This window comes from Hevea brasiliensis, chromosome 1 (genome assembly GCF_030052815.1).
Source record: "Hevea brasiliensis isolate MT/VB/25A 57/8 chromosome 1, ASM3005281v1, whole genome shotgun sequence".
Taxonomy (NCBI): Eukaryota; Viridiplantae; Streptophyta; class Magnoliopsida; order Malpighiales; family Euphorbiaceae; genus Hevea; species Hevea brasiliensis.
The window spans coordinates 76,869,457-76,891,851 of NC_079493.1; the positions used below are offsets into that span (position 1 = coordinate 76,869,457).

Below are 22,395 nucleotides of genomic sequence, written 5' to 3' on the forward strand. Positions count from 1 at the left end.
ACACCATTTTGGGATGGGGTATCCACACAGGAAGACTGATGAAGAATGCCATTTTGTGTCATATAAGACTGAAATTGTGCTGAAAAGTATTCTTTGGCATTGTCACTTTTTAATATGCGCACAGAAATATCAAATTGAGTTTTGATTTCATTACAAAAGGCACAAAAGATAGAAAACAACTCAGAACGATTCTTCATTAAATATAACCAGGTAACACGAGAGTAATCATCAACAAAAGTAACGAAATAACGAAATCCAGTTTTAGAAGTAACAGAACAAGGACCCCAAATATCAGAATGACTAACTCAAAAGGGGATGAAGCCCGTTTATTGACTCTAGACACAAAAGGCAAACGATGATGTTTTGCAAACTGACACGACTCACATTCTAGTACTGATAAAGACTGAAATTGAGGACACAGCTTCTTCATGGTAGACAAAGAAGGATGACCCAATCTACAATGAGCTTCAAGAGGTGTTAAGGTACTGGAGCAAACAAGCGACCGCGGTACATGATTTTCCAGAATGTAGAGACCACCTGACTCGCGTCCTCTATCAATAATTTGCTTCGTCGTAAGATCCTGAAACAAACACTGGTCAGGAAAAAAGGGAACAGAACAATTTAAGGTACGAGTAAGTTTACTAACAGAAAGTAGATTAAAAGAGAATTTGGTAGACACAAAACAGAAGACAAAGAAATTGACGAAGTCGGGTTCGCAGTTCCAGAACCCATGACACAAGAAGTAGAACCATCAGCTAAAGTAATAGTGTTGGAAGTGAGATTAGACTGAAAAGCAGATAGAAGACTAGAATTACCTGTCATGTGATCTGTCACACCAGAATCAATAACCCATTTGGATGAGGAAGACACAAGGCATGTAGTGGATTTACCTGACTCAACGATCGCAGTGACAGGGGAACTGGTAGGCTTTAGAGATGCCTGATACTGGGAAAATTGTGCAAAATCATCTGCAGATACCAAAATAGTTTTCTCAGAGGAAGATACTGTAGAATTCTCTGCTGCCATATTTGCCATCTGTGATCGCTGATTTTTCTTTTGAAGTTGCGGACAATTATATTTTGTATGGCCAGGCTCGTGACAATAATAACAAATGACTCCTCTTGGGTCCTGATTAGAACTAGCCTCTCCATTCGCGATTACTTACATTGCTGTAATTCCTCCTCTACTTCCTCTTCTATTACCCTGTTATCCATTTGGATTACGGCTAATAAAAGCACTACTGGCAGGCTGTGAAGATTGAGTACTCTCTGTACGAAGGACCCGTGTGAACGTTTCATGCAAAGAGGAAATCTCAGAACTGGAGAGAATCTGAGATTTAGCAGTTTCATGCTCTGAAGGAAGGCCTGCAAGAAAACTCATAACAGCCAGTTGCTCCCGTTGGGCCTACTGAACTTTCACATCAGGACTAAAAGGAACAATACATTAAGTTCCTCATATATCCGTTTAAAATCCATAAAATAAGCCGTGAGAGACTTATCCTCTTTCTCAGTACGGTAGAATGCCTTACAAACATCATAAATACGGGAGATATTCCCTTTACCAGAATACAGAAAATCTAAGTAATCCATCAATTTCTTAACAAATTCACAGTGATTAATTAAACTAATTACCTCACTATGAATCGAGTTTCGAAGCTGCAAAAACAACCGAGCATCCTCCCTTAGCTAAGTTTGTCGTGTATCATCAGTGGGTGGATCTTTAGTAAGGTGATCATCCTTATCAATGCTACGCAAATAGACCCTAACAGTCTTACTCCACTCCAGGTAATTCGAACCATTAAGTTTGTGTTCCGTGATCTTAGTCATCACCGGAATCACATCAGAAATAACATTCTTATTGTCTGCCATTTGTTGAGACAAAGAAAACTAACCGAAACGCTAATCCAAAGTGCTTATAGCAGCAAAATAATCCAAAATCACAAATCAAGCAAATACCGAAATAGGATCTGAGAGCCAAACCTCAGAAGTCCTTTAATGGTGTACTGGATCAGGCAACAGCACACAGTGGTGGAATGAGAGGGTTGAGACGACGCCGGCGATGTTGATCGGGGTTGAAACGGCCGATCGGCGGCCAAGGTCTCTTCTGAGCTGGGTAGTGAGAACAAATAGTCACCCTAGATTGATGACCTGCTCTGATACCATGTAGAAAGAGATGATTCTCATTGATTTCAATTAATCTGTACATGGATATATATATACAATTGATTCCTATAATTGTGTTCTACTAATTAGGAAGAAATCCTAAATAAGAAATCCTAAATAGGAATACAGAATACAGAATATACAGAGAAATAATATAGTGATTGACTTTCCATAACAGTCCAAGATGATCGTACTATCTATTCTCCTTAGTTTTTCATCCTTCAACACTTCGGAACTCGAGGAGGACGAGTTTTTTTTCCAACTTGGGGAGAATAATGCAATATGGGAAGATAATATTTAGGAATTATTGTCATTGTAAAATTAGGAAATTTAAGAGTTTTGTTATTTAGGAATTTTATTCTTATTAGGTCTATTTATTAGGAATTTTTTTTATTTACTAGTTTATTTTGGTTTAATTTAGTATTTCTAATTAGGATTTGGGATTCCTAATTCTGTAAATAAGACCTAGGTTTCTATTGTTATTAGACAAGCTTTGTTATGAAATTTATTTGATATTAATATGATTTTTGTGCTTTAGTTCTCTTTCTCAAGGATGGTCCTTGTTCTTTATTTGTTCTACATCAATTACTCTTGTATTCTACATGGCAGAAATAACGGACATAATAACACAATTCTATTGCATATGCTTATTGGGTGTTCCTGTCTTTTCTAGGAATACATTCAGGATGGAATTGACTGGGCAAAAGTTGATTTTGAAGACAACCAAGACTGTCTCAATCTCTTTGAAAAGGTACAGTGCTTGCTGCTGGAAATTCTCATGCATGCTTTATTTATTTATTTTTTTGATGTGTTTAAGGAAAAAGAAACATACTTCTATTATATTATGACTTATGGTAGGCCTGTAGAAATCTGTCTTGCTGTGATTTTAAAATTGATGTTCTGATCCTCTATGGCTCATAAAAATTATAGTAGTTATTTCTTTATGCTATATTCTTTCAGATGTGATGTAAGAGATACAAATTCCATCAATTTTAAATTATAGGATCAATACTTTATGATCGTGCAATAGGAACTCAAAATCATGTTGTTTTTAAAGGTCACAATCTGCAGGCAAGATGTGTCATATGAAGTTGATGCCTTCATCTGTATGGCTATATATTTGTGATTTTAGGTTGACCGGTTCTTTGGCATGTTATTGTGCCAACTCTACAACCATTTCCATGTCTCCTTGTCCTCCATTGCTTATGCTTTGGCTCATTGATGTGCCAAAATTGCTTGATTGGCCTTGTATGCTTTTATTGATTTTTGTTATGACATTTTTGTTGCCACTTGGTAAAAGGGCCTAACATATTTGCTAATCTAGTTTTAACACATGTTAATAGTGCCTACCTTGTGGCATGGGTGTGTGGCATCAAAATTATTTTCTTGATTGCGGGTGTGCATAAATTATAAAGAGAACAAAAGAAACTACACTATGTTTACTTTGTTCTCACTCAGGGCTATATCCTAGGATTATTTTCAGTTAAATCATATAAAAACTTGTACATCAATAAGCTCCAAACCCTATCACTATCCAATACCCATCGACTGAATGACATTGAAGAGTACTTTCACTTCTACACATGATCAATACTATTAATAATAATTGTAATAGCTTGTCTAGCTAATTGTCATACAAATATGACTAAGAGTCTGTTGAAGCTGCTATTGAGAAAAACACTTTTTTAAATATACTAGTTAGAGAATATTAAAAAATAATTTAAAATTAAGTTTGATAAGTTATAGTTACAAGAAAAACTAAAATAACAAAACAATTTTCTCCAAATTGTTTTTTTTCAAAATCACATAAGATGTTTTTTTTTTTCTTCTTTTAAAAGCAATTTTAACCCTCCAATCTTAATGCCAAACCAGCACTAAGTTATTTACTATTTGAACATCAAATATACCATGTTGAGGATTTTCTCAATGCGGGCAAGAGAACCTCCTACATCTACCCTTTCCATCTGTGGACCAAAACCAAATATTCTATTCCATAACACTACTATTTATAAAGTTAGCCAATTTTAGTCCTACCTCAATAAGAATTCTACTAAATAAGAATAACTCTAAAATAGGACCATAGAGGAAATAATCCTCCATATTGAGGAATATTTACCATACAAAATGAGAAAGCATTCTCTTAAAGGCTGATTAGGATTTTAAGTCATCTTTCAATAATGGGGGCATTAGGGATCCTGAATTAAATAAACATAAACAGGATAAATGATTTATATGATGTTTGGGTCTAATCACCTAATATTTTAAGCTTTTGAGTTGATTCGAGTGTTCTAATGTGATATATGGAGGCCTTTGACGAAGTGGTCTATGCCTTCTATTCTACATTTTATGCAGAAACCTTTGGGGTTGTTATCTTTGTTAGATGAGGAGTCCACTTTTCCAAATGGAACTGATTTGACATTTGCCAACAAGCTGAAGCAGCATTTACATTGGAATTCATGTTTCAGAGGGGACCGAGGCAAAGCCTTCAAGGTTTGCCATTATGCAGGGGAGGTATGCAACTTGATGAATTGAATAGTCCAGAATCATTGGATTAAGCAAGGTTTTGAGAGTCATTTCAGTGTTTCGATCTCTCTTGGTGTTGGGTTTAATTTGACATCTACTCTTCAACCAGGCTGCTAGATACCATACCTTCTTAAAGAAAAGGAGTATAGTGGGGGAGGGATAAGTTTTGGGTGCTGTAAAATTTTTGTTATGTTAAAGCTACCTGATAGTATAATAGTTCTACTTTGTCCAATTTTTAGGTTATATATGATACAACTGGATTTTTGGAGAAGAATAGGGACTTATTACACTTGGATTCTATTCAACTTTTGTCTTCATGCTCATGCCATCTTCCTCAGATATTTGCTTCCACTATGCTTACTCAGTCTGCGAAGCCTGTGGTTGGTCCTTTATATAAAGCTGGTGGGGCAGATTCTCAAAAGCTGAGTGTTGCTACAAAATTCAAGGTATATTGTTCAATGTTTCTCACTGAACCTGACTTTGAAATTACATTGCACAATCATGATGGATACACTTGTTTGAATCCCTGCATCTCTATTTTAATAGCGTTGCTGCAAACTTGATAGTCTTTTGTATAATTTATTTATTGCTGTGTTGCTTCTGATTTTGGTTTTGTGAAATGCACTACTCTTTACTTATCAGGCCATTGCTTTCTTATTTTGTTTCAACATGCTAATAATAATTGTGAGCAATTTGTGCTCAAGAATATAGGGAGTTACAAATATGCTTGTTGCAACTACCTTTTTGTTTCTTCCAAGTGTTTGCCCCAACCCATCATTGTAGTCCATACACACTTTTTCTACGACTTTTTGTGGGCCACATTAGGTTACTATTCTAGTGGTTAAGTACCTACCTCATAGTGCAGAAGTTTCGGATTCAAACCTTAGCATCCTTGTCCTCCCTTTTAAAAATTTTCCAATGCACCCAAAAGCAAAAAAAAAAAGAAAAAGAAAAATAAAGATTTCCTCTGGACAAGGGTTTATTCCCTATTATTCATTTGATATTGTTTTGTTATGCTCCAATGTAATGGAATTTTTTATCCAACTACAAGAAAGCTTTTGCATATTTTATTCTTTATCTCAAGGTTTTATATTTTTGGATCAACATTTTGTCCTTAAGCATATGAGAGCATGATCTTGTGCACATGAAAGGTTTGACTTGATCCATGGGTTTTTTATTTTTTTATTTTTATTTTTATTTTTTTCTCACTTTTGGGGGGTGGGGGGTTGGGACAGGTGTTGAACCTCCAACTTCTTGCACTTGAAGCATATATAAATAAAATTCATCTTGCTTTTGAAGGAAAGGATTGTCAAGAATTTTGCTTTTTTCTGTGGATCTCTGAATTTTGACTCACAAATATTGTTGTTTTTGCATAGTTATTAAAAAGGCGCATCTCAGGCTCAAGGTTCACCACGCTCGAACCCTAGCGCCTTATGTGCCAAGGTGTGTGCCTTTGTTCTAGGCACAAGGTTCTAGAAATTCATGCCTTTTTAATTTCCGCCTTTAGTGAGGACTTTCATTGGTAAAAAGCAGTACCACTTAACCTTGATATTTGTCGATCTAGAAGAATCCTATATTGATGCACTAGGAAGTTTTTGGAATTAGTATTACTGGTGATAACTAGTCATCCAATTAGCACACCCAAGATCACAAACCTCTCATATTTTCATTTTCAACACTACTCTATTGTTATCTTTTTTTTTAAAAAAATGTTATATCTACACCCATTTCAAGATATATGCCAAAAGAAAAAGGAAAAGCATCACATTTATTTGACTTTTATGGATTTTTTTTATTTTTATTTTTTACTTTTGCGCCTTGCCTTCCTCAGGTGCGCGCCTGTGCCTTGCACTTAGGCTCCAGGACCTCTTTGTGCCTTAGTGCGCCTTGAGCCTTTAATAACTATGTATTTTTGATGTAGATGTCAATGCAACTCAGCAACATGGTAGATCACATCCAAAATTTTGTCTGTTGTATTGCTCTTACTAACCAGATATTTTGGTGTTTAGGGTCAACTTTTTCAATTGATGCAGCGCCTAGAGAATACCAGTCCACATTTCATACGTTGTATCAAGGCCAACAACTCTCAGTCTCCTAGGTCATATGAGCAAGGGCTAGTATTGCAGCAGTTGCGATGTTGTGGAGTCCTAGAGGTTGTTCGTATATCAAGGTCTGGATTTCCTACTAGAATGTCACACCAAAAGTTCGCCAAAAGGTAAAGAAGTTTACTATTACAATCTCTGACAGCTTTTGAAATTCTTGTATACTTCTTCAGTGTTTGCGAAAAGGTCTGTATTTATTTTGCTAAAGCTGTTTGACATGTGATTTTTATTTTACAATCTAGATATGGTTTTCTTCTGCTGGAAAGTGTTGCATCTCAAGATCCACTCAGTGTTTCAGTTGCAATTCTTCACCAGTTCAATATATTGCCTGAGATGTATCAAGTTGGCTACACAAAATTGTTTTTCCGAACCGGACAGGTGAAATTATTAATCTAAATGTGTATGCACATGGATACATGTACATACATTATGTGGTCATAATCTATGAATAATTAGGATGGTTTGCACTCTCTCAAGCATATGTATGTTCATATGTTTATACACATATTTGCCTATATGCTTTTAGGTTGTTCATCCAATATGTAATACCAAAAGATCATTTAAGGCACGAGGAGAAACTATGGATAGAAGGTGCATGAAATTTAGATGATAACGTTGATACCACATGGAGGGTGATGACAAGTTGCATTAAGAAAGTAGTAGTGGGTATATTGGGCGTATTGACAGGTAGATGACTAATGAGAAAGGTAGAGGACTAATGAAAAATGATGGAGAGGCTTTTGAGAAATATAAGTTGGAAAGGAGAGAAGCAGTGAAAACAGTAATGTTCATGGTAAATCTTTATCCAATTTATATCAAAAGTTGGGGACACGAGAGGGGCAGAAGGATATGGACAAGCTAGCACGGCTGAAGGAAAAGAGGGTAAAGATCTAATTTAGGTCAAGTGCGTTAAAAATGATAATCAACAAGTTTTGTCTAGAAATAATGATATCAAAGAGAGATGAACATGCTACTTTGATCAGTTGTCATGAGGGTGACTTCACAAATCTTAACTTTCCTTTTATAAGATCCTTAACTATAGTCGTAGAATCAGATTTGTTGAAGTTAAAGGGGTGATGAAGAATATGAAAATAAGGAGAGCTTGTGGCTTAGATGATATCCTTATAGAAGTACGGAAATGCCTTTGGGAGGTTGGAGTAGCTTGACTAACCAAGCAATTCGTTGGCATACTAGAATTTTGAAAGAGGCCAAATAAGTGGAGGAAGAACACTTTGATTCTTATCTTTAAAAACAAAAGAAATATCCAAAGTTATACAAACTATAAATAGCATTAAATTGATGAGTTAAACGATGAAACTATGGGAAAGAATGATTAAATGCTTAATTAGGGACACGACTAATATTTCAAAGAATTAGTTTGGCTTTATGCTTGGTAAATTTACAAATGAGTTTATTTTTGTATTAAGAAGATTAATGGATATTTATAGGGAGAGAAAGAAGGATCACTACATGGTATTCATTGACCTAGAAAAGAGATATTATTGAGTTCCGAGTGAAGTTCTTTGGTGGGTGATGGAGAAGAAAGGAGTTCACATCAAATATGTAAGTGTCACTAAGGAAATGTATGAGAGGGCAGTCACAAGCGTAAGAACAATAGCAAGGGATACAAACAAGTTTCTGACAATAATAGGCTTACATTAAGGATTATCTTTATGTCATAGTGGATGAAACTAGTGTAGGAGTTAACTAAAAGTTGGAGTTGTGGAGGACTCTCAAGAGAAAGGGTTTAGGCTAAGTAGAAGTAAGACAAAATATATGCATTGCGGGTTTAGCTTTTGTAGGAGTGGAGGGGATGTTCGGTTGGATGGTGTTTTGGTACCAAAATGAACCAATTTAAGAATTTAGGTTTATCATCTAGAAGAACAGAGTAATGCTTAGGATAAAAACAAGATGGATAAAATGGAGGAGTGTGACGGCCATACTATGTGACAATAGGATCTCTGACAAAGTGAATGTAATCTATAGAACTGTAGTTTGGCCAACTATATTATATGGGAGTGAATGTTGAGCATCTAAGACATAACAAACAAACCAACAAGATAAGGGCGATAGAATGTAGATTTTCAAATGTTGTCTGGTAACATTATAATAAATAAGATTATGAATGACCAAATTTGTTAGAGAGTGCACGCAATGGAGACAATTTTTGATGAAGTTGGTTTGCTAATGTCCAACATATAATATCAAATGACTCAGTACGAAGGTGTGATAAGTTAGTGATGGAAAGAGAGAGAGTAAATAGGCAGACCTAAAATGATGTGAAAGGAAGTATTATCAAAAGATTTACAATTTTTTGGATATCGCTGTAGAATTGACATCAAAAGAGCTAAATGGAGAAGAAGAATCTATATAGCCGACTTCAACTAGTTTAGTTGTTATTGTAGTTTTATTTTAGTTATACACAACAGGCAAAATTGAAAATAATAAAAAGTTATTAAATTATATATATATATATATATATATATATATATATATATATATATATTGGACAAAATACTAATACTATTTTCGAACTTAGTACTTATTTTTGAAACCAACGCACGCTTTTTGACTAATTTGGGAGAGGAGGTGAGGAGAGAAAATGTAAAACATTAAAAGATATTCTTTTATATAGATTAATAATATTATTTTATTTCAATTGTGACCAATTTGGGTCTATTGAAGAAGAGAAAAACAGAAAAAAAGAAGACAATTGGAGAATCGTAGAGCTTGATTATTCCCTTCAAGCTGATTGGGGTATATATACTTGTGTACAAGGAACTAAAAAGGAAAAAATAAAGATTACAGCCCTTGATTAAAGCCATAATTATTGTACAAGATTCTAACCCTGATTATGCACATAATCACTACAAAATCTGGTCTATAATCACTACAAAATCTGGTCTATAATCACTACAAATCTGGCAAGTATCTCAACATTCCCCCTCAAGCTGGAGCGTACATATCATATGCTTCAAGCTTGCTACAAATGTATTCAATTCTAGGACCTCTAAGAGATTTAGTTAGGACATTTGCCAACTGATCATTTGAATTGACAAAATTGATGACAATACATCTAGACTCGATCTTCTGTCTGATAAAGTGGCAATCCACCTCTATATGTTTAGTTCTTTCATAGAAAACTGGATTAGAGGCGATATGTAGGGCAGTTTGATTATCACATATCAATTTCATTTCTTTAACCTCCCCATACTTCAATTCTCAAAGGAGTTGCTTCAACTAGATAAGTTCACATTTAGCTTCTGCACTTGACCTGGCAACTACATCCCGTGTTTTATTTTTTTAGGATACTGAATTTTGGCCAATCATTATAGAATATCCCGAAGTAAGTCGTCTATCTGATGGGAAACCTGCTCAATCTGCATCTGAATATCCAACAATTTGTGAGTGACCTTTATCTTCATATAACAAAGCTTGTCTTGTAACTCGTTTGATTACCTGAGAATACAAATAACTGCATTCCAATGGCTACTACATGGTGCTTGGAGAAGCTGACTAACCACACTCATAGCAAAAGAAATGTCTGGTCATGTGATTGTAAGATAGTTAAGTTTACCAACTAGTCTTTTATATCTTTCAAGATTTTCTAATGGCTCCCCCTGTCCAGGAACAAGTTTGACATTTGGGGTCCATGGGAGTGTCTACCTGTCTACAGTTTAACATTCCAGTCTCCTCCAATATATCCAAAGCATATTTTCTTTGAGAAATAGCAATACCCGACTTTGATTATGCCACTTCTATTCCCAAAATATATTTCAACTTCCTTAAGTCTTTAGTCTGAAAGTAATTGAACAAATGCTGTTTGAGTTGGGAAATTCCATCATGATCATTTCCTCTCATGACATTATCATCAATATAGACCACCAAATAAATGCATTTGCCATGACCATCATGTTGGAAAAATACTAAATGATCGGTTTCACTCCAAGTCATTCCAAACCTTTTAACCACAGCACTAAACTGACCAAACTATGCTCTCGGAGACTTTTTAAGACCATATAAAGACTGTTTAAGACGATATACCAATTCAAACTCTTCTTGAGCAACAAATCCTGGTGGTTGCTTCATGTATACTTCTTCGGCTAGTTCTCCATGTAAGAAAGCATTCTTAATGTCTAGCTAAGGGTCTAGTGTTGGATGGCAACTAAGGAAATGAGAAGACGAACAGATTCAATCTTGGTTACTGGAGAGAAGGTATCACTGTAATCAAGCCCATATATCTGTGTGTACCCTTTAGCAACTAACCGAACTTTTAGCCTATCAATTTTGCCATCAGGTCCTACCTTAACTGTATAAACCTATCTACATCCAACGGTAGATTTTCCCTATGGTAGTGGCACCAAATCCCAAGTTCCATTATTATGGAGAGTAGTCTTCTCCTCAACCATTGCAACACACCACCCTGGATGGTCTAATGCTTTTCTAACAGTCTTTGGGATAGGTACATTAGACACATTGGAGATAAAAGCATAGTATCAACAAATTATAAATTGTATGAGGATTACGAGATGATCTAATACCTTTTTGAATGGCAATAGGAGTGCATGACCGGTGTTGGTAATGGTGGAACGGGAGATGAATCACCAGGAACTGCTTCTATACCTGTATCATATGGAAGAATATTAGGGATATCAGCAGGAGGATGCAGACGACGAGAATAGACTTGGAGAGGAGGTAGGTTGACTCGAGGTGGTGGAATAGTAGGAACTGGGAAGGCATCAGGAAATAAATTTTTATCTGTTGTGTTGGATAAAAAGTAAGGAGACATTTCAAAGAAGGTTAAATCTGCTGAGACAAAATATCTTTTTGTAGTTGGATCATAGCATTTGTATCTTTTTTGAAGACGAGAATATCCTAAAAAGACACACTTTGTTGATTTAGGTTGGAGTTTTCCTTTGCCAGGAGTGTGATCATTGAACAAAACATACACCTCCAAACACAGGCAGAGTCAATTAATGGGTTTTCTGGTTTGGAAATAAGACTGAATGAGGACTCTGATGCTGCAAAATGGAAGAGGGCATTCTATTAATCAAATAATAAGCAGTAAGAACAGCATCCCCCCAAAACATAGAGGAACATTATGGTGTATGAGTAAGGTTCAGGCAGCTTCAATCAGATGCTTATTTTTCCGCTCGATGGCCCCATTTTGTTAAGGCATATAAGCACAGGAAGTTTGATGAGAAATGTCCTGAGAAGATAAGAAATGAGTAAAGGGAGAAGAGAGATATTCTCTTGCATACTACGTAAATCTTTTATTGAAACACTAAACTGATTACGAATTTTAGCACAAAAATTTTGAAAGATAGAGAATAATTCAGAATGATTTTTCATTAAAATAACAAAGTGCAACGAGAATAATCATCAATAAATGTAACAAAATAATGAAATCTCAAAGTTGAACTGACACGACTTGGACCCCAAGTGTCTGAATGAACAATGTCAAACATAGAGGTAGCCCTATTATTGACTCACTTGGGAAAGGAAGCACGAGTTTGTTTCTTAGGTTGACATGATTCACATTCTAAAGAAAAAGTAGAAAAAGTAGGAAGTATTTTCTATAACTTGCCAAGACTTGGATGGCCCAAACGACCATGAATAAGTTTAGGGGAAGTAGTGGAAGCAAAAGCAGCTAGAGGATTTTGAGTAGAGAGATGGTATAGTCCTTGTGACTCGTGTCCTGCTCCAATCATCTTCCCTGAATTCCGGTCCTGCACAACAACAGAGTTAGCGGTAAATGTGACAGAACAATTAAGGTTTTAAGTCAACTTACTAATGGAGATTAAGTTATATGGACATTCAGGGGTGAATAAAATTGTAGTTAAGAGAATAGAAGGAAGAAGATATACTTCTCCTGTTCCTTTAATTACTGTTTGTGAGCCATTAGCTAAGGTGACTTTGGGTACTATGGAAGGAGAAACAAGAGTGGAGAAAAGATTGTTATTACCAGATATATGATTAGAGGCACCGGAGTCTAGGATCCATGGACTAGTGGAAGAAGACTTGATTAGATAAGCAAAGGAATTACCGGAGTGAGTGATGTTGGCTGAAGGAGGCTGTTGTTTAGCTGTTTGATATTGTAGATATTTCTCATAGTCTGCTCCAGTTAAGGTGACTGAATTAGTTGCACCATCCTTTGCATCAGGTAATGAAAGCAAACCATCACCACTAGATTGGACTATATGTGCAGTTGATTGAACACCATTGTTAGACTGATTGGCATATGGTGGTCGACTATGGAGTGCCTGACAGGTATCACGAGTGTGACCACCTTTATCACAGTAGGTGCAATGAGGTCTCCTCCCTTTGCCTTTTCGATAGCCTCCCTGTCCTTGTTGATTTTCATGTTGTACTGCCAATACTGAAGATTCAATTTCTATTGGGTTATTCTTACTTAGAGATGCAAAGAAGTCTAGCAGATACATACTCCAAAGTAGGAATAACTGAACTAGTCAATATTTGGTCTCTCACAGAACCAAGATCAGAATGAAGTCCAATCAATGCCAAAACCATAAAAAATTTGTCTTGCTGTTGTTTAGTAACGCTATCAGTAAAGGGCATGAGAGAATTAAATTTATTTTTCAGTATTTCAACCTGTCCCAAATAACTAATCATATCCTAATGATTTTGTTGTACATGACCTATATCTGCCACAACCTTATATTTTTTTTTCACATTATATAATGTTTTGGCCTTAGTCCAAACCTTGCAACAGGTTTTACAGGATTGAAAAAGAGTGAGTAATTTAGGGTCTAATGAGTGCCATAAGGGACTACATAATTGAGCATCAATTTTATTCCAACTTGTTTGTTCTGTTAGAGCAATATCAGTGGCATTTTTACTTAGATGGTCATCATATCCCTGCCCTATGAACCATAACTCTACTGATGCAGCCCAACTGCCCAAGACACAATTACTGCTTTCTTGTAACTTAATAGTTGTTATAGTTGGAGAGCTAGAAATAGAAGAGAAGAAAGGTTTGAATGCACTTGTGTTTGATGACTCTGCTTTGTCAGACATGTTGAATAGACCACAGAGATAAAAAAAGGGATGAGTCGCTGGCTTCTGGTGAGGTGGCCGGAGTTGATTCTGGCGAGAAAGGTGGTTGGAGCAGTTGTCACGCATCGGCACGTGTAGTGAGCTTAGAGAAATTGTGACGGCGCGTGAGTCACCGGCAGGTATTCCAGCAATGAAACTCTGGTGGAAGGCTGATCGGGTGGAAGGCCCATCGGGGGATGGCAAGACCTTCTAGAGGGGCAGTGAGGCTCACTGCTTCCAAGAACTTGATACACTTGAATAACAGTTTCTGTTTCTTCTAGGGACTGAGCACAAGAAAGAAGAGCAAGCCTTTTTCCTTTTTTAAGGCTCTGATACCATATTGAAGAAGAAGAGAAGAACAAAAAAAAAAGGAAGAAAAGATAATTGGAGAATTGTAGAGCTTGATTATTCTCTTGAAGCTGATTGGGGTAGATATACTTGTGTACAAAAAACTAAAGAGGAAGAAATAAAGATTACAGCCCTTAGCCATAATTATTGTACAAGATTCTAATCCTGATTATGCACATAATCACTGCAAATCTGGTCTATAATCACTACAAATCTGGCAAGTATCTCAACAGCACTTGGGTGCCAAACCATCTAGTTTGGGATTAAGGCTTAATTATTGTTGTTGGGTGGTCAATCGGTTAGAATTGAAACTAATTTTGCAAACTTGGGTAAAATTATCCAAATTAAAAAGATTCTGGTGAAGTTGAAAAACATGAAAAGTTTGTTTTTTCATTTTTTTATTTTTTTTTTGGGTTAGACCTATTCCATTCCATTTGGTTCACTTGCATATTGAATTTATATCACACTAATCTCAAAAAAAAATATTTATTCTATATAATAATTATTGCATATTTTAAAGTTTAATAAAAATGCTAAAATTGTAAAAAAGGTTATATTATTTAAAATTTCAACCAAATATCTATTCCATGTTGAGTAGCTATTCTATTCCCATCTTATTCCGTGTGCCATTCTGTGAACAAACAAAACCTAAGTGTATTTTGAATACTTGTCCTGTGGATTTACTTTATTATTTATTCATAAATGCGTGTCAAGCAAATCTATGCAGATTGGTGTGCTTGAAGATACAAGGAACCGTACCCTTCATAGTATTTTACGTGTTCAAAGCTGTTTCAGAGGGCACCAAGCTCGCCGTTACCTTAGTGAGCTTAGGAGAGGAATTGCCACTCTTCAGTCATGTACTTTCCTTTGTAATTTGAACTTATAATTTGTTTTGAATAATCATTATGCTTTTCTATAAGGAGACAACATATTATGAAAAATTTTGTGATGACTCTTTTATTAATGTACAGTTGTTCGGGGAGAGAAAATCAGAATGGAATATGCGGTCTTGCTACAGAGACATAGAGCTGCTGTTGTTATGCAAAGGCAAATAAAAAGCACTCTGTCTATGAAAAGATACAAGGAAATCCATGCGGCGTCGATTATAATACAATCAGGTACATTTCAATCTTCTTCCTGATATACGAGAATAGTAAGACAATTTTCTAGGTTGGGATTCCAAATGTTGTAGTCTAGTGGGTTTCAGTCCATAGCCTCTACATTTTATTTATATGAAAAGAAATTCAGGAAATAGTAGGATATGCATTATGTGTGGAAATGATATGAAGTTGAGGCAAATAGCGTTTGGAGGACCAAATAAAGAACCAGTTAAAACTAGGCAGGTTTGGTTTAGATTTTGAGCCACTGCCAACTTAATGTCACTAAAATATACGATTTGTTTACTGGAAATTATTCATGATTTTCCTTTGCTATCATGCAGTTGTTCGTGGATTGTTGGTTAGAAGATGTTCAGGCAATATAGGATTATTGACAGCTGGGGGCACAAAGGTATTTATTTGTATTCTGGGTTTACTTCATAACTTATTTACTGGCAATTTTGTTCATACTTCCTTTTATGTTTAAATTAATGTCCATTTGATGTTTTTGGCTACTTAATATCTTTTTCTTTTTAAACTTTAAATGTTATTTTTCTTTTATTTTGAAATATTGAAATTTTTATTAAGCAAATATATATCCACACACAATTATGCACAATTATCATAATTTGAACTTTTTAGTTGTGAAGCATTTGCCGGTAGGCTTCAGGTTTTGTTTCCTCACCATTTATATTTTTCTCTGGGTGATTTTCATTAAAATTGTCTTTGTGATGTCGTTCTTCTTTCAAGGCACTTGTTTTAAATCATATTGTGTCCATTTAATCCATCACTTGGAATGTTGGATCACTTATAGAAAAATTAATGGAGTTTGTGGATACCTTGGAAAGGAGAAGGGTGAATATTGCTTGCATTCAGGAGACTAAATGGGTAGGAGAGAAAAGTAAGGAAGTGGGTAATTCATGGTACAAACTGTGGTTTACCGGAAAGGAGAGAAACAAAAACGGAGTGGGCATAATCATAGATAGGACATTGAAAGACGCAGTAATAGCTGTGAAAAGAATAGGAGATAGAGTTATACTAGTAAAGCTAGTACTAGAAGGAGAAACAATAAATATAGTTAGTGCTTATGCCCCACAAATAGGACTAGACAGTGAGAGTAAGCAAAGGTTTTGGGAAGATATGGATGATTTAATGCAAAGCATATCGAATGAAGAGAATGTTTTCATTGCTGGAGATTTGAATGGACATATAAGAAGTGATAGACAAGGTTATGAGAATGTTCATGGAGGTTTTGGTTTTGGCAGTCGAAATGAGGAGGGAAAAAACATCCTGGATTTTGCTATGGCATACGACCTAATACTAGCAAATACCTGCTTTATAAAAAGAGTCACATTTAGTGACTTTCAAAAGTGGGCAACATAGAAGCCAAATTGACTTCCTCTTAACCAGGAAGACAAATAGAGCTCTATGCAAGAATTGCAAGGTCATTCCAGTAGAGGCTTTAACAAGTCAACATCGGTTGGTGATCTTGGATGTCAAGTTTAGAAACAATTCAAGTAAGGTCAGAAGAAATAGTGTAGCTCGAACAAAGTGGTGAGAGTTCAAAGGAGTAAAACAAGTGAAGTTTAAAAATGAGCTTCTCGAGTCCAAAGTATGGAAGCTAGATATGGAGGCCAATGATATGTGGACACAGATGGCATCAAAGATTAAAGAAGTAGCTAGAAAAGTACTTGGAGAGTCTAAAGGATATGGACCACCCTCAAAAGAGAGATGGTGGTGGAATGAGGAATTACAAAAGGCAGTGAAGAGAAAAAGGGAATATTATAAGAAATTACCTAAATGTGATAATAATGAGGCATATGAACAGTACAAGATAGCAAAGAATGAGGCAAAAAAGGCAGTTAGTCAAACAAGAGCACAGGCTTTTGAAAAGTTATATGAGAAACTTGGAACTAAAGAAGGGGAGAAAGATATTTATAGATTAGCAAGGAGGAGAGAAAGGAAATGTCAAGATCTCAATCAAGTTAGGTGCATTAAGGATAAAGAAGGAAAAGTGTTGGTGAATGATGAGGACATTAAAGAAAGATGGAGAAATTATTTTTAATGATCTCTTTAATAATAGTCAAAAGGTAATAGCGTGAATATAGATTATAGAACAATAGAAAAGAATGTGAATTATATTAGAAGGATTAAATCTTTAGAAGTAAAGGAAGCACTTAAGAGAATGAAAGTGGGTAAAGCCTGTGGACCCGATGAAATACCAATTGAAGTGTGGAAGTATTTGGGAGATATGGGAGTGGCATGGTTAACTAAATTATTTAATAGGATTCTAAACTCAAAGAAAATGCCTGATGAATGGAGGAAGAGTATTTTAGTACCTATTTTTAAAAATAAGGGAGACATACAGAGTTGCTCAAACTATAGGGGAATTAAACTCATGAGCCATACTATGAAGTTGTGGGAGAGAGTTGTGGAGCATCGACTACGTCATGATACTTTTATCTCTCTCAATCAATTTGGTTTCATGCCTAGTCGTTCAATTATGGAAGCGGTCTTTCTCATTAGAAGCTTGATGGAGAAATATAGAGATGTGAAGAAAGATCTACACATTGTTTTTATTGATTTGGAGAAGGCTTATGATAGTGTTCCAAGAGAGGTCTTATGGAATGTGTTAGAACAAAAGAGGGTATTTATTATGTACATACAAGTATTGAAAGATATGTATGAAGGAGCAACTACTATTGTGCGCATAGTGGGAGGGGACACGAGATTTTCCGATCTCAATTGGATTACACCAAGGATCAGCCATAAGCCCTTGCCTTTTTACATTAGTTTTAGATGAACTGACGAAACATATACAAGAGAGTATTCCTTGGTGCATGATGTTTGCGAATGATATTGTTCTGATAGATGAGACACGAGAAGGAGTCAATAGAAAGCTAGAACTTTGGAGAAGTACTCTAGAGTCAAAGGGTTTTAAGTTAAGTAGAACGAAGACAGAATACATGCATTGCAAGTTCAGTGCCAAACTGGTGATAGGGAAGGAGTTAGTTTGAATGGAGTAGTACTGTCCCAAAGTAATCACTTTAAATATCTAGGCTCAGTCTTTCAAGTAGATGGGGGATGTGAGGAGGATGTTAGTCATAGGATTAAAGCTGGATGGTTGAAGTGGAGACGTGCCACGGGAGTTTTATGTAATCGTAAGATTCCCAATAAGTTGAAAGGAAAATTTTACCGTACAGTCATACGACCGGCTATGTTATATGGTAGTGAGTGTTGGGCACTAAAAGAGTCGTATGCATCTAAGATAAGAGTTGCAGAGATGAGAATTGTAGAAAGAGATGATTCTCATTGATTTCAATTAATCTGTACATGGGTATATATATACAATTGATTCCTATAATTGTGTTCTACTAATTAGGAAGAAATCCTAAATAAGAAATCCTAAATAGGAATACAGAATACAAAATATACAGAGAAATAATATAGTGATTGACTTTCCATAACATAGTGATTGACTTTCCATAACACTCCCCCTCAAGTTGGAGCATAGATGTTAATCATGCCCAACTTGTTACAAATGTAGTCAATCCTAGCTCCATTCAGAGCTTTTGTGAAAATATCTCCTAACTGCTCTCCAGTTTTGATGTGTCCTATTGAGATGATCTGTTGTTGAATCTTTTCACGAATAAAGTGACAATCAATCTCAATATGTTTGGTCCGCTCATGAAACACCGGATTAGAAGCAATATGAAGAGCAGCTTGATTATCACACCACAATTTCGCAGGCAGGAAGGTCTTAAAACCTGTCTCATCTAGTAATTGAAGTATCCACATTACCTCACATACTGATTGTGCCATGGCTCTGTATTCGGATTCAGCACTAGATCGAGAAACTATACTCTGCTTCTGGCTTCTCCAAGACACCAAATTTCCTCCAATAAAAACGCAATATCCAGTAGTTGACTTCCTGTCAACCTTAGATCCAATTCTACCAAGATCTCAAAAACATTCTACATTCAAATGGCCATGTTTACCTTATAGCAAACCTCTTCTGGAGCGCCTTGGATAACACAAGATTTGTTCCAAGGCTTTCCAATGAGCAACAGTTGGGGAAGACATAAACTGACTTACCACACTAACGGCATAAGCAATGTCAGGACGAGTGACTGTAAGGTAGTTCAATTTTCCTACCAATCTCCTATATCTCTCTGGATCTTCAAACAACTCACTATCCCCTGCTAACGTTAAATTGTAAAGTTGGAGTCATTGGTGCGCTACAAGGCTTAGCACCTAATTTTCCTGTCTCTATCAATAGATCGAGGACATATTTTCTTTGAGACAAGAAAATACCCTTCTTACTTCTCATAACTTCGATACCCAAGAAATACTTTAACAATCCCAAGTCTTTGGTCTGAAACTGAGTTTGGAGGAAGGTTTTAAGAGATGAAATACCTGCAGAGTCACTCCCAGTGATGACAATGTCATCCACATAGACTACCAAGAGAATTGGACTAGCCTCAGATTGCCTATAAAATACTGAGTGATCACACTTACTCTTTTGCATACCAAATTCCTGTACTGCTTCACTGAATCTCTCAAACCATGCCCTAGGACTTTGTTTCAAGCCATAAAGAGATTTCCGAAGCCTACAAACTTTACCCAACTCCCCCTGAGCAACAAACCCAGGTGGTTGCTCCATATACACCTCCTCCTGAAGATCACCATGAAGGAAAGCATTCTTGATATCCAATTGATGCAGGGGCCAATCATATGTAGCTGCTAAAGAGATAAACAAGCGAATAGAAGTAAGTTTAGCTACAGGAGAAAAAGTATCAGAGTAATCAACCCCATATGTCTGAGCATATCCTTTTGCTATAAGGCATGCTTTTAACCTAGCTACAGAACCATCAGGATTTACCTTTACTGTATATACCCATTTGCAACCAATAGCTTTCTTACCAGTGGGCAAAGGCAATAATTCCCATGTACCATTAGCATCTAAAGCCTCCATTTCCTCTTTCATAGCATCACACTACCGGGATGATGAGACAAAGGCCTCATCAACAGTATTAGGGATAGGAACAGAGTCTAAAGAAGTAACAAAACACCGAGAACAAGAAGACAATTGATTATAAGAAACAAAAGAAGAGATAGGGTAAGTACATGAACGTTTACCTTTACGAAGAGCAATGGGTAAGTCTAGATCAGAATCATGATCAGTATGAGGTACAGGATCTCCCAACGAAGTAGCTGGTGGAGGATCTGAGTCGGGAATCTCCAATCTCCTGGAATAAACATGAACAACGGGAGGTCGAGAGACAGAAGAAACAGCCTGTGGGAGAGGACTAGACATTGATTGGACAATATATATTAAGAGATCATCCTCCTCCCCCTGACTCTCATACACAGATGATGGAGGAAAAAATGGAGTGGACTCAAAAAATGTGACATCTGCAGAAACAAGATAACGATTAAGAGTAGGAGAGAAACAACGGTACCCTTTTTGGAGCCGGGAGTACCAAGGAAGACACATTTGAGAGATTTTGGATCCAATTTAGTAACCTGTGGATGAACATCACGCACAAAACAGGTACAACAAAAAATACGGGGTTCAATAGGGAACAAAGATTTTGTAGGAAATAAAGTAGTATAAGGAATATCCCCATTAAGGACAGAAGACGGCATACGATTGATTAAAAAACATGTCGCAGAAACTGCATCCTTCCAAAAGTGTTTAGGTACTTTCATCTGAAAAAGAAGAGCACGAGTTACCTCAAGAAGATGGCGATTTTTTCTTTCGGCCATGCCATTTTGGGATGGGGTATCCACACAGGAAGACTGATGAAGAATGCCATTTTGTGTTATATAAGGCTGAAATTGTGCTGAAAAGGATTCTTTGGCATTGTCACTTCTTAATATGCGCACAGAAATATTAAATTGAGTTTTGATTTCATTACAAAAGGTACAAAAGATAGAAAACAACTCAGAACGATTCTTCATTAAATATAACCAGGTAACACGAGAGTAATCATCAACAAAAGTAACAAAATAACGAAATCCAGTTTTAGATGTAACAGAACAAGGACCCCAAACATCAGAATGAACTAATTCAAAAGGAGATGAAGCCCGTTTATCGACTCTAGACACAGAAGGCAAACGATGATGTTTTGCAAACTGACACGACTCACATTCTAGTACTGATAAAGACTGAAATTGAGGACACAGCTTCTTCATGGTAGACGAAGGATGACCCAATCTACAATGAGCTTCAAGAGGTGTTAAGGTACTGGAGCAAACAAGCGACCGCGGTACATGATTTTCCAGAATGTAGAGACCACCTGACTCGCGTCCTCTACCAATAATCTGCTTCGTCGTAAGATCCTGAAACAAACACTGGTCAGGAAAAAAGGAAACAGAACAATTTAAGGTATGAGTAAGTTTACTAACAGAAAGTAGATTAAAAGAGAATTTTGGTAGACACAAAACAGAAGACAAAGAAATTGACGAAGTCGGGTTCGCAGTTCCAGAACCCATGACACAAGAAGTAGAACCATCAGCTAAAGTAACAGTAGAGGAAGTGAGATTAGACTGAAAAGCAGATAGAAGACTAGAATTATCTGTCATGTGATCTGTCGCACCAGAATCAATAACCCATTTGGATGAAGAAGACACAAGGCATGTAGTGGATTTACCTGACTCAGCGATCGCAGTGACAGGGGAACTGGTAGGCTTTAGAGATGCCTGATACTGGGAAAATTGTGCACCAAAATAGTTTTCTCAGAGGAAGATACTGTAGAATTCTCTACTGCCATATTTGCCATCTGTGATCGCTGATTTTTTCTCTGAAGTTGCGGACAATTATATTTTGTATGGCCAGACTCATGGCAATAATAACAAATGACTCCTCTTGAGTCCTGATTAGAACTAGCCTCTCCATTACGCTGATTACTTCTGTTGCCTGTAATTCCTCCTCTACTTCCTCTTCTATTACCTTGTTGTCCATTTGGATTACGGCTAATAAGAGCACTACTGGCAGGCTGTGAAGATTGAGTACTCTCTGTATGAAGGACCCGTGTGAACGTTTCATGCAAAGAGGAAATCTCAGAACTGGAGAGGATCTGAGATTTAGCAGTCTCATACTCT

The 22,395-nt window shown here is 36.4% G+C and overlaps 1 protein-coding gene and 1 pseudogene across 1 annotated transcript in view; one reads left to right on the forward strand and one right to left on the reverse strand.

Moving 5' to 3' along the window:
- LOC110637393 (myosin-1) overlaps positions 1 to 22,395 on the forward strand; it is an 81,518-nt gene that overhangs the window by 56,526 nt on the left and 2,597 nt on the right. The window contains exons 16-23 of the mRNA XM_021787479.2: positions 2,836 to 2,913; positions 4,515 to 4,673; positions 4,925 to 5,131; positions 6,695 to 6,900; positions 7,030 to 7,165; positions 14,919 to 15,048; positions 15,163 to 15,309; positions 15,633 to 15,700. Coding sequence (XP_021643171.2) covers positions 2,836 to 2,913; positions 4,515 to 4,673; positions 4,925 to 5,131; positions 6,695 to 6,900; positions 7,030 to 7,165; positions 14,919 to 15,048; positions 15,163 to 15,309; positions 15,633 to 15,700 — 1,131 coding nt within the window. The remainder of the gene's footprint in view (positions 1 to 2,835; positions 2,914 to 4,514; positions 4,674 to 4,924; positions 5,132 to 6,694; positions 6,901 to 7,029; positions 7,166 to 14,918; positions 15,049 to 15,162; positions 15,310 to 15,632; positions 15,701 to 22,395) is intronic.
- Positions 1,176 to 2,338, reverse strand: LOC131179287 (uncharacterized; annotated as a pseudogene).